We start from the raw sequence: 12308 nt of genomic DNA, 5'->3' as shown, positions 1-12308 counted from the left end.
CATAACTTAGGACCTTTGCCTTAGTTCTGGTCTTGACATATCTGCTTTGAACTGTTTTCTTCTGCGATACTCAACTGCAGGTGTGAACAACAGATGAGGACTTCTCAGGTTTTCTGCCCCCGAGTTCTTATGAAGCATGACGTTTCCTTAAAAGAAACACATTCCAACCATTGTCCTCAAGGGAGAGTATGTATTTACTTTAAATCAGCGGCTGCTGATGTTTTGATATATTTGAGCGAAACCCTTGAGACGATGTATTGTTGTGATGTGACTCATAAATTAGGAGAATACAAGAGTTTGGAACAGAATTAAATCAGGCCATATGCTTTGAGTATGACATTAAGCCATCTCTCCGTATTAATGAATGAATTGTACTCTTTACCTTGTCTTTATTCTGTTTGCATCAATATAAAATGTAAAATTTTTGACGATCTGAACAATCAAATTTTAGTTGTTTTTCTAAATGAAAATACATACCACCAACCAGTCCTGAAAAAGTTGGAATTTCAAAAATGGCTGTTCCCTTTTCGGTCAGTCCAAACATGCAACTGAGGAAAAGAAACAACCAAAACATCCCATCTAAAACCTCCAGGCCCCTGGAGGTCTGAAACAGGGGCTGCTGTCCTCTACTAGTGACCTTGCTTTTGTTGCGTCAAGTAGTGGATGCACCTGGTACTGGTGGAGTATTGCAACATAACGCTCAGTCTGATGAATGTACATTTTTCTTCACCTCTGAAGTTAGGTTTGCTTCCAGATCTTAGTCCATTCCACATTGTAGTGTTGAATCCAGGAGGCCTGGTGTTTCCTCTGTAGTGTATTCTGTCAGGCATCAGGAGAGAGAGCACGATTGAGATACAGAGAAAGCACGTAGGGATGTTCTGGGACAAACAGATCTGCAGTGGCCTAGTTTCCCTCAGCCGTGCCAGTGACTCAACTAAAGTCTTCTGCGTGGCTGATTGTGGGATGGGTCACTACGGATGAGACATTTGGGCAGAGTCAGAATACACATGCTTGGAAATATTCTTCCTTGCAGTGAAACAGCAAAAATAACAACTTCTTTGATTTTGTTTCATTTTTATTTTGACTGAATATGCACGTTTGTGACTTTGCACTGGAAATCAGTTGGATCTAAGTGGATAGAAGGTGATATTTTTATAAGAAAGTCAGCAGTGAAGTTGATTTTTTTTTTCTTCACTGCTTTTATAATTCGAATGAAGTTAGACATTATTGTTTACATCATAAGTATTTGGATTTGTTTTGGTTGCATATTCTAAACTTCCAAAAAAGATGCAATCTAATTTGTCCAAGGGTGGGCTTCTGCTTTCACTTAGTTTCATTTTAAAGACGTGAATTGATTTTAATGCCTCACCGTCCCAAATCATCATGAAGCTTACCTGTCCATGATCTTGTACTTATTTTTTTCTCTTTTATTGGTCTGCTGCAGTTTTGTTATTCAGCAAAACTGCAGCAGACAATTGCATTTACTTTTAATTGTAAATTTTACTTTCACTGAAAATGTAACGGAGATTGAAGCCTCTTAGTTCTGGCACACTTTAGATCATTTCCATTTGAAGTTCAAAGATCTGTTACAAGCATTGTTGCATATTTTCCATGTCAAAATGTTTAAGTGGAAGAATATTCTTTTCCATGCTATGTATTATCTGCAGTCATTGGTGTCTAGATTTAATTCTAATGAACATTTTAGACTTGTTTTCGTACAACAGCTTGTGCGAATATTAAACGTAGAAGATCAAAGCAATTTCTACAGAGAAGATATTTGTATTCAAGTTAATGTCTAAGATAAAAAACACAATTTCTAACTATTTCATTGCTTCTTATGTTAATTCTTTTTTAGCTTATCTAAATTGTTTTAAAACAAAAAACTAATGTATGACCAGAGATCTAAAAATCAAAAAGAAAAAACATGAATGTTAAGACACATGTAGTTATGGTGGGAAAAAAACAACCCTCAAATCCTGCACTTTAATGTATTTTGTACATATTTATTAATTTTGGCCAAACGTATGTATACATTTTTCCAATTTGGCTGTATCTTTATATGGATGACTCTGTGTTGCCCACCGGTTTCCTTACAGTAAATTGTGTAAGCTGATGCACAGTAAAGAAAGACAAAGTAAAAGTGCTTTGTAAAATATATATTTTCTCATTTATTATTAAGTTGTTTAACTGAGTTGTCTTTGTTAAATCTATATTTTTATATATTTTTTTGCTCTTGAATGTTTCATGACGATTATTTTATCCATATTTGTAAGGGGGGGATGGTAATTTAGTGACACCTTTTAATAATGATTGTAGCATGATTTTAAGTTAATTTGGGATAGTTGAAGAAAAACCTGGATCTCTTCTACTCTGAGATTGGAGTGTGTGAAACCTTTCCCCTAAAAGTCCCACCCATTCACTAAATCCAATGCGTTTAATAGCAGAATAAAAACAATACTTTATGAGACTGTTTTGACTTCAGCCACACTAAGATCATCATTCAAAACACTTCCCATTTCACTTTTTGTGTGCTTGTAAAGTTCACCACAGAGCTGTGGGCAGCAAATTCGAGTGGCATGAAAGTGAATTATTCCCTTTGAGGTAACACACACAGCATGGGAAGCTCGCAGTGATATCTGAGTGGCTCAGCGTGTGACGGGGCCGATGCGTTGCTCGGTGCCATTTAGCTCATCACTTAGCTCAGTGTGTGTGAGAGCCACTGTCTGCCTGCCTGTCTGGGACACAGTGTGCATCCACACCTGCGGCTGGGACTGCTGGCCTTAATCAGAACTAATCAAGAACATTGATTCATCTCCATTTGATTCACATTTTTAGCCCGTAAAGCACACCACACAAAGAGGCCAAACACACATGCAAGCTACCCCTGATTCTAGCTGGCAGAGACGCGCTTTGCATGACGAGAAAATCACCTTGCGCTGTGTATCCTGAGCTTAAGGTGTTCTTGATATCCCCATGTGTTGAAGTTTGAAAGGAGGACTCGGTCCCGAACCCAAAGAGGGGTGTGAGATCCGGAGAAAAGCTGCGTCACAGGGTGGGATCCGGAGATTGTCAGAAAACATAAAGAGCACGCAGTTCGTAGGAACTGCGTGCTCTTGCGTCGCAGGCATCCCAAGATTCCCTGCATCCGCATCCCAGCACTTGGGTGGAGGAAGCTGTTTACTCTTTCTATCTCTCACTGCTGACGTCGGCGCACCGAACAATGTCATCCAATTTCCTGTTTTTCACTTTAGTGGAAAGCCGCTCTCCCACTGTGTGTGGTGTAGCCTGGTGTGTGTATGTGGGTCTAGAAGCACGAGACCGAGGAGCTGACAGGCTGGAGGAGAGCAGCAGGAGGAGGAGATGTATAGGGCCGGATACATGGGGAGCAGGATATAGGGTCAGAGGCAACTTCACTAAGTAAATACATTAGATGTGTTGAATGAGGGCAGCAGGAGACTGAAGACTCTTCTGATTGCTGCGGAATCACTCTACTGTACCTGCTCCAAAACAGGCAGAGCGGTCCGAAGAAGCAAGGAAACCGTAATGCCTCATGACACGAAGGGTTCAGTGAACCTCGCTGAATGATTACGAGACAGTAAAGCTTTGTGAGTTTTCTTTGTTGGAACAATTGTGGCAGAAACGATGGAAACCCGGTCACTATTAGTTTACCTAAGTAAGGACACTTATACGTGGTCATCGTCCATAGTTTTTTGAAACGGTGCTTCTTTGCAAAAAGTTTTTCTACTGTTGTAAAACTTATTTCCATTTTAATTGGTTCTGCATTTGTAAGGAAATGGATTTGTGGGCGAAGCAAAGCAGAGTATGTTGGTCCACAGCTTTTGGTGGAAGAAGTGTGACCAACTGGTAACCAGCTGAAGGACAAGGTTCCAAGCTGTTGTGGTTGAATATGGCTCTTGTATGACAGTAGGGCCTCTATTTGTTCAATAGGTCAATGCCTAAATTGTCAAATGCCTTGTTTGTTCATCAATCTAAGCAAACAGCCATAAGGAAGAGTTAACAGCAGAGTAGGCTGTTTGGTGTTGGTAGAGAAGATTTGACAGGGTTCTTTTTGGGCACAACCTACAATCTTAACTCTGCTGCTTAACCCACAATTGCCTTTTCCTTATAAAAGTGGCCCCACCTATTGGGACATTTAAGAAGAAGCTTTCCAGCAGTACAAGATTTCTTGCTATGACCATTGTTAGAGCAATGCAATTATTAACCAAACACAAATGTCCTTTTTTTATGCTAAGTACGTTCATGTGTAAATCCTCACTAGTATTTTAATAAATATCCTATAGCAAACACATTTTTTAACAGCTCCTCCAGACCAAATTGGTGAGCCCCATTTGAACTGGTTAGTTTCTTGGAACAGACAGCTTTAAAGTGTACCCATGCATTTTTAATATGTCTGAGGTCAGAGCCATTCCAAAGGCTCACTTTTAACCCACTTTATCCATTACAAAACCACTTATGGCGTGTGTTTGGGATCATTGTCCTGTTTGAAAACCCAACTATTTCACTGTTTCAAAATGAACAGCTGTCTGGTTGTTCATTTTGGTGAATGAACAACCAAATGTGACGGATTTTGGGGATAGTCTTCCCTCATTGTGTGATCCCCTTTGTAGAATTTGCTAGTTCCCCTTTGGAGTGAAACAGGCCTGCAGCACGATGTTACGACAGCCATGCTTGACATGTGATGAAATGCTCCTAAAATTGAAAGCCTTTCCTAGATTCCCCCAAACATTCTGCCAGGGGCTTTTCTTTTAGTGAAATGGAAGACCAATTTATTATTAACGGTCTTCCGGTTGTTTCTTATTCAAAATTTGTTGATCATGGTTTGTCCTTGAACGTCCTTTATTCATGTTCGTTTTTGTGAAGATGACTGAGTTAAGAGGCTTGGAGCTTGGATTCAATTAAGTCTTCCACCAGGAGTAAGGTCCCAAAACAGACATAAATCTGACTTTGGAATAAATAAACAGGTGGACATTTAGCCTCTAGAATGGCTCCAATATGAACCCCAATGAAAACTTTTCCACTGTTCTCAAAAACCGACATGATGCTAGGAAACTATTCAATTTAAATTATAGAATTACTTACTTTTGGAAGAAATTTTAGGTATATATATATGTTTGTGTTTAATCAAGCCTGAATTCAGTGCTGCCATCTACTAATGCCATGCCTCAATGCATTGATTTATTAACAGCAAAAGGACTCCAGACTGATTTTGCTGCATGGTAGCAAAATATACTTTTCAGTAATCCATGTTAAATAAGCTTTTTTTTTCTTCTCTATGTACAATACTTTTTTTTTTGAGAAACAGAATTTTTCTCTATCTTTTCTGCTATCAAAAGAACAAAAAAACTGTTTTCCTTTGTTAATTGTTCAAAAAAATTAACTATTCCCCTGTATTCAGAAGCAACTGAGATATATCTAACATCCACCCAAGTCAGAGTAGGTCACAGCAACTTACTTCAAAAGTTAAAGCCTCAAACCTTTTGGTATTCTTCCAGTGAGTCTAGCATTTGCCAAGATTTGCCAGTTTATGCCTGCTTTACTGTAGGTACGAAGCTTGATTTTAATATATCGAAGCCTTGCCAGAGTGTGATTGCTGCTTGTTTTAACAGCTCTGCTGCTAGTTTTAGCATACTCTATTGGCCCATTATTTCTGAATATCAAAAGTTTGAAAGCATGAAAGTATTATTTGTGCAACATTTACATTGTGCAATGTTTTAAAATCACTTTGTTGCACAGAACCAAAATATGTCTTGTTAAACCAACATATATTTAAAGGCTCATGTGCATGTATACTTTTAAACCAAAAACATCAAATTAAAGAACAGCTTTAAAGTTGTAATTTAAATGTAGACTTTATGTATATAGCAATGTATTATGTTTTTAAATAAAAATTTAACAGCATTAGATAAACCTCTGTATGTTTCAAGTAATTTTTGTCAGTCACTGACCTCAGATGCAACAAGCCAGCATTTCCTGCTGCTCCTCAAACTTGCTGGCTTATTAACAAGTGGCCCTGTGCACACACAAACAGAGGATGGAACAGGGATTACGTAGGCATCCACACCATGTCTGTGCTTCTCGCCTCCATGGCCTACTTGCTCTCTCACTTTCCCTGCTTGGTTTTGCCTCTAGTTGAATGCTGGACAGCAAAAGCCTGACTGAATGATTCATTGCAGTGTGTGTGTGCGTGTGTGTGTACTGTATGTTTCCTTATGACGACGGCAGAGTGCTTTAGCTCCGTTTTTGTGCGAGCGAGTTTGTGTGTCAAGCCTGCTGTACAAGTTACACAACCTCTGCTGCAATTGGATTGGCTGTGTCTTTGTCAGTCAAAGAGAGTAGTCTTCCTGCATGGAGACAGTAATGTGTTGTGCACTGCTCTTGCTAGGCTGAAGTTAGCTGGAGGCTTTGTGGCCAAACTCAATATGTCAAGGTCCTGTCCTCCACCAACTCCCCCGACATACAGCTTTTACATGATATTCTTTTGTGCGAGCACTGCTTGCAAAAGTTCCCTGGCTGCAATACAGTGTTTTGAGACCAGAAAGTTATTTGTTGAGTCTGAATAAATTAAGAAGGTCAGAACTTTTTTTTTTTTGTTCACTGAAGAGATTAGCATAAGATCGCCAGTTTAGCTGACACTTCCAGGTAGCCACAACTTGGTCCGTAAAAAAAGATAAACAGACACAGAAATGATTAAATGTTTGTTTTTGTTCTTTTTTTTTTTTTTTTTTCAAATTACTGTTGCATAATTTTACCGATTAGAAGTTGGTTTTCATCCTTCCTGTCATCTGGGCCAACAGTGTCAGGTCAAAGTACGTTTTGTAGACGCTGTACAACAAACTTAGGTATGTAATATTGAACAAAATAGTCAACTTTGTAGGAAAGAGGGATTATAAGTCATTGCAGATTCAAAACATATTCTGTCTTTATTAAGAGAAGGTATTCAGTTTGCAAATTCATCTGGGCTTGATTGAGAGAGAAAAAGGAACTGGTTCTCTCCAATAAAAAAACGCTTTGGGGTCACTCTTTTCCTGAAAAAGCTTACTGTGTTTGCTCAGATGTAACAAATTAAACAAACACATCTTTTGTTCCATCTTAAATGATGCCACATTTGTAAGGACCCTCATAAGTTTACTTATGTGGGTTGAAGGTCTTGTCAAAACCTCTCTTCCAAGGCAAAACAATGTATTCCGCTGCTAATTCTTGCTTTGTACAGTTTGACCTAGATGATTGAGGTTAGTGGAGACCAAACATATTGGTAATTTAACAATTTATTCAGTTAGCAGATAGGTGTCTCTTTAGTGTGTTGAAGAACCAAACCATACACATCCACAACAGTCTGGTACTTCCTCTCATGCTTGGTCACAGTGCAGAGAAAGTGATTCTGTTGGTCAGTCTGGCATGAAAACCAGGATAACACCAACTTAAGTTTTCAATAAGATTAAGGTCAGGTCTGCAAGATGGCTAGACACTGTGAGTCTTCGATTATTGGCATCTTGGAAGATGCCAATCTCATATTGATATCGCTTTTTAATAAAATTGCCTTAAATGATTATGAATCTTGGCTCCACACCCATCACACTGCCTTCACCAAACACTTCCTGTCATGATGCGGAATCATAATTGTTTCTCTTTGAAATTATTCTACGTATGTTTTACTAGTAGCAAGACCTTGGGGCAGACCCAGAGTTTGGTGAGAGAATACCAGAACAAGCTTGGAAGTGCTGCTGGCAGCAAATCAAAAACTCAAAGACCAGAGAATTAAGAGCCAAAAACACAGACTTAAAGTTTTGCAGGGCTGAACTTTAACTTGAATGAAGAACCAAATAATCTTATCTCTTGACAATGTAAAATGCAGTGTTACATACAGAACTGTGACGATGATGATAATAATAATAATAATGGAGGAACTGGGTTCCGGTCTAAGAAAGGAATTCAAATAATTGACTTCTTGGATTAATTGACTTCTTGATTAGTTGGATTATTTCATTATCACTGAAGCAAAACTCAAACATTCATCACTCGTTTTGGAAAGGACACCAGTTCCTCCTAGTCAAGTTCTCCTGTCGAATTTTCCTCCACATTGGTTCCATTTCATTCCCATCATTGCCATTTTTTCAAACACTTGTAGCATCTCTTCCATAAACATGAGGCTATCATGCGACCAGGTCCTTGAGTCTGTTCGATCATCAGATGATTTCTGAGCACCAGCTTGTAGCTATCCTGATTCCATACTCCTTGTTTGAAGACAACTTCAACAAACAGCCCTGTGTCAGGATGACGTAAATTTGGCTACAACCGAGGGCTAATCTGCCCCGCCACCCCTGCTCCCTGCCCGCCCTTTCCCCCCCGCCTCTTTGTTGTTTCACAGAGCTTTCTAAAGGCTTACAATTTAGCAAGAACCGATTTGCTACGGCCTTGGAACGCTCTGAAATTCCTCTCTGTGCTCCCCCTCACATGTGTAGATTGTTTACGGAGACGAGGAATTCTGGAGGGACGGTGGCCCGTGAGGGGCTTTGGTTGCGATGGTTACTAACCCCTGAGCCGGGTTCCATTTAGGAGGAAGGAAGCCAAATCATATGCTGACAGAGAAGAAGTGTTCTCATGAAGGGAAAGTCAGAGCAGTTAGAAATTTGTGTGTGTCTTCTTGATTTGTTGTCATTTGTGCAGTGAAAAGAAATCTGAATGCTGTTACTTTAAGAAATGGTGGGCACCAAGTCAGGGATGTGCCGATTGAGTGTCAGCATCATTTTAATGTCACCTTTGATAACAGCGATCCTTTTGCTTCTCTATTAAAATATGCGGCATTTAAAAGCCAGAATTTTTAAAAAAATATGTATTTTTCATAAAGTAATTTCTTTTCATGAGGTTAAAAAAATTAACCTCGTGCTTTTATTGCTTTTATTTTGTATATAAATGCAGTGTGCAATGGTGATTCAATATGAAATATTATATAATGTATAAGTGAAAAACACCCCTCCGAGAGTAATATTTACAATATTTTTTTGTATTTTGTTATCTCAATCACCAAATTGTGAAGCACTCCGAAGTGACCTGTGCTTGAGTTTTGAGTCCGGGTCGGAGATTTGGGCTCTTTGTTCTGTTCCTCAGTTCGATGTTGAATGTGTAACTCTGCTTCACTGCCGTCTGGGAGTGCAGTTGCCATGGGTGTGCGTTTGTGTCTCTGCTGGAAGGTTTCAGTGGGTAATGCAACTCAAAGTCACTTTTCGAGGATGAATACAAAGATCCAGCATTTCTTTGGGCTTCAGCAAGATTTCCCCGCTGTTCACGCGGTTTACTTGTCAGTTTTCTTCTTTTTTTTATCAGCTGAATGGTGTAGAAAGCAGCTACTGTGTGTGTGATAGAGAGCTCACAAAGTCATTGGATTTTCATAAAGCTTTTGTTTGTTTTTTGAAAGAATAAGAGAATGCAATAACTGCTTCATTTAGTAGTTATTGCTAAATGAACCAACAAATACTATGTATTTATTGCATAGTAGTTATTGCAATAAATAACTACTATGCACTTGATATGAGTAAAGATTTCTAAAATACTCTTTAGTTCTAGTAAACTAGACATTCCTGTTATATTTTAATGTGTTGATATTTTCTTCAAAATTTCAGATTTCTTTCACATTTTGACTTTTGCTTCTCTTTATACTTGTTTTAATAGAAAAGATCAATGCTTTATTTTACTTAACCTTTATTTAAGTATGTTGAGACCAAATTGTCATTTCCAACAACCTCCTCAGGAAACGTTAGAACAGTAGACTATCATAAAACAAAGAAACATTTTTTTGAATGATTCAGGTGTATTTCGGCTGCTGTTAAGGTGATCGTCACTGAAGGTTACTAACGTAGCAAAGACCAATTTTAAATCAGAACTTTAGACAGTTTGTTACTTACAGCTTGCCTATTTTAATAACGGGAACATCCATGGTCTTCCTGCTCTCCGCTCTTGGGGGTAAAGCCAATCAGCACCAAAAGAAAAAAAAATGCTGCATTTTGATTGCCTGTGTTGCAAATTGTAGCCCATAGCAATAGTTTTTTTTTGGTTGTCATTTTTCACTTTTTGTGCCATTTGGGATTTGACAGTTTTTTTTTTCTCCATTTTACATAAATTAGGAATTGAATATACTTTATTCATTCTGTTTTTTGCTAAGCTTGGGTTGTTTCCTGTAGTTGAATACCTAAAAATAGAAACAAGATTGTCGCTCTTTAATTTAACCATAACATTACCATGTTCTAGACAGAAGGACATAAACAAGGACTAGGTTGGGTTTGGAGCTCTTGACAAATTTTTTTCTTGGATGAAGAAGTTTACAATGCAAACTTGGCTGTTTGCATTCTAAAGACCCACATGTTGGATGATAGCGTATAATTTCATGTTATTCAACTGCTTGAGAGATTAGCGTCTAAACCAAAATATACGCTCCTTTTCCCTTAAGATTGAGATGATTACTCACACAATCTTCCTCAAAAACTCTCTCTGTCTGTTTGCTCAGTGACTTAAGTTGAAACAACAGAACAGAAATTAGACACAAGCTGCTTGCCATGGGTACAAACATCAACCTGTGCATCATATCTCATCTGTGTTTAATGTCATTGAATCCAGCTGTTTAATTGGGTATCTTCTCTGTTTGCATGTCTTGTGAAATTTGCAGTAATCATCTCAAATTCCATCTAAGTTGGATTTTTCTGTCAGCCAAAAGAAAATTGAACTATATTTCCTGTTGTGTGTGTTTTATGCAGTTTGCTTTCCTTCAGCTTTTCCATATTTTACAGGTCAAGTGAAAAGGAATGGTTTTTGTCATTGTGATTTGTAAACTCCAGTCAACATCTAAACTCATACAAGACATTTTCATGTGAAATTTCTCAACTGTTTGGTTTCTAACCCTTCTATGCTTCTTATTTTTCAGACCACATTAACAGAGGTGCAGTTTGGACCAATGAAGCTATTTAAAGACCCACTTCAGGTACCGTAAAACAATGCTCGGCATGTGTTTGAGTGATACTTTAATGCATACAAGCCCGAAGGCAACACCAGGAGTGCTTCAGTCGATGGTTTATACCTGCATCCATCAGCCGCCGATTGCTGAGATCAGAGCTGAACGTGGTGTGGCTGTCAGTACTTTGTTGTGTTGCTTTAAGGACAAGTATTGAAAAACAGCTTTTGTTTGAGGTTGCAATAAATCTCGAATATCTTCAAAATGCCGCACCTATCCAAGAAACATGCAAGCATTCACCGAAGAGGAGGGAAGCTCAGCCGTTAATGGACGTGTTGTGTGCTACGCAGCGTTGCCGCTGTCAAGGCAACGGGGCCAAATATTTGAGACTGGGAACATACCATAATGAACAATACACATTCTGGAGAGCTGCAGAGCATCAGCAGTTTCGTCACCGCGGCCTGGATCTTCTCTGACGTTCTCTCAAGATACAGTTTGTTCCAGCAGCATGTCCCGCTTCTGCTGTGTGAGAAAACGGGAAAATCCAAATTTGTAGGACATATTTCCCATTAATTTTTGATTCAAGAATACATTAGAAGTTTCTACCCAGAATTTCTGAGGTTAAAATGTAAAAATCTACTTGTCTTCGTCATGTGAATGAGGTTATAAAAGGATTTTTTGTCCCATTTTGGAACTTTCTTTTCTTTTTGATTGTTTGCCAGGGGCGATAAAAGAGCTAGTTTTAAACTCTGTACATTGCCACTCCAACACAGCTGGGGGTATTTTTGAGAATGAAACCATCTGAATTAACACTCTGTGTATTGTGAGTGCACAGACTCGGCCTCATTGTTTGATGCACTTGAGTTTGGCCACAGTAGGAAAACGAGGTAGAGAGATATCCCCTTCCTGTTTTTGTCACTCACAGCTGATCCTGTCATGCCCTCCTCCTCGTTTCTCTCGCCTCACAGGATCAGGCTGGCCCTTGTGCCTCTTTTCAGACATAATGTTGTCTAAAGGGCATAATAGAAATGCTCTTCAACCTTCTCTTTCTGTGACTTTCCTCGCTTTTGAGCACTTTTTTCCTTCATTGTCCCTTTTGAACGTTAGAGATACATATATTTTCACGTTAAAACACGGTGAATCTGTCTGATCTGATCTTGGCCTCAGTACCCAGGTCCACCACCTCTGGGGGAATGTTGACTCTCCTCCCAACATCCCAATGTGGAATTCTGATCTAATTCTCCCGTGCGTACCGAACATAGTTGCAGGAATCTGAGGTGATGTATTTACGATCTGTGCACTTATTGCCGCTTGTAGGAAAAATACTCCTACAGTATGTGGAATATGG

At 38.9% G+C, this 12308-nt stretch overlaps 1 protein-coding gene across 4 annotated transcripts in view; it reads left to right on the top strand.

Moving 5' to 3' along the window:
• pde8a (phosphodiesterase 8A) overlaps window positions 1–12308 on the top strand; it is a 54047-nt gene that overhangs the window by 19355 nt on the left and 22384 nt on the right. For all 4 annotated transcript variants that reach the window (XM_055044853.1, XM_055044854.1, XM_055044855.1 and 1 more), the window contains one exon: window positions 10934–10990. In XM_055044853.1, coding sequence (XP_054900828.1) covers window positions 10934–10990 — 57 coding nt within the window. The remainder of the gene's footprint in view (window positions 1–10933; window positions 10991–12308) is intronic.

This window comes from Poeciliopsis prolifica, unplaced genomic scaffold, assembly GCF_027474105.1.
Source record: "Poeciliopsis prolifica strain line A6 unplaced genomic scaffold, Auburn_PproV2 SCAFFOLD021, whole genome shotgun sequence".
NCBI lineage: Eukaryota > Metazoa > Chordata > Actinopteri > Cyprinodontiformes > Poeciliidae > Poeciliopsis > Poeciliopsis prolifica.
The sequence above is the reverse complement of the archived record's forward strand: the minus strand, read 5'-3'. Positions and strand labels throughout refer to the sequence as shown.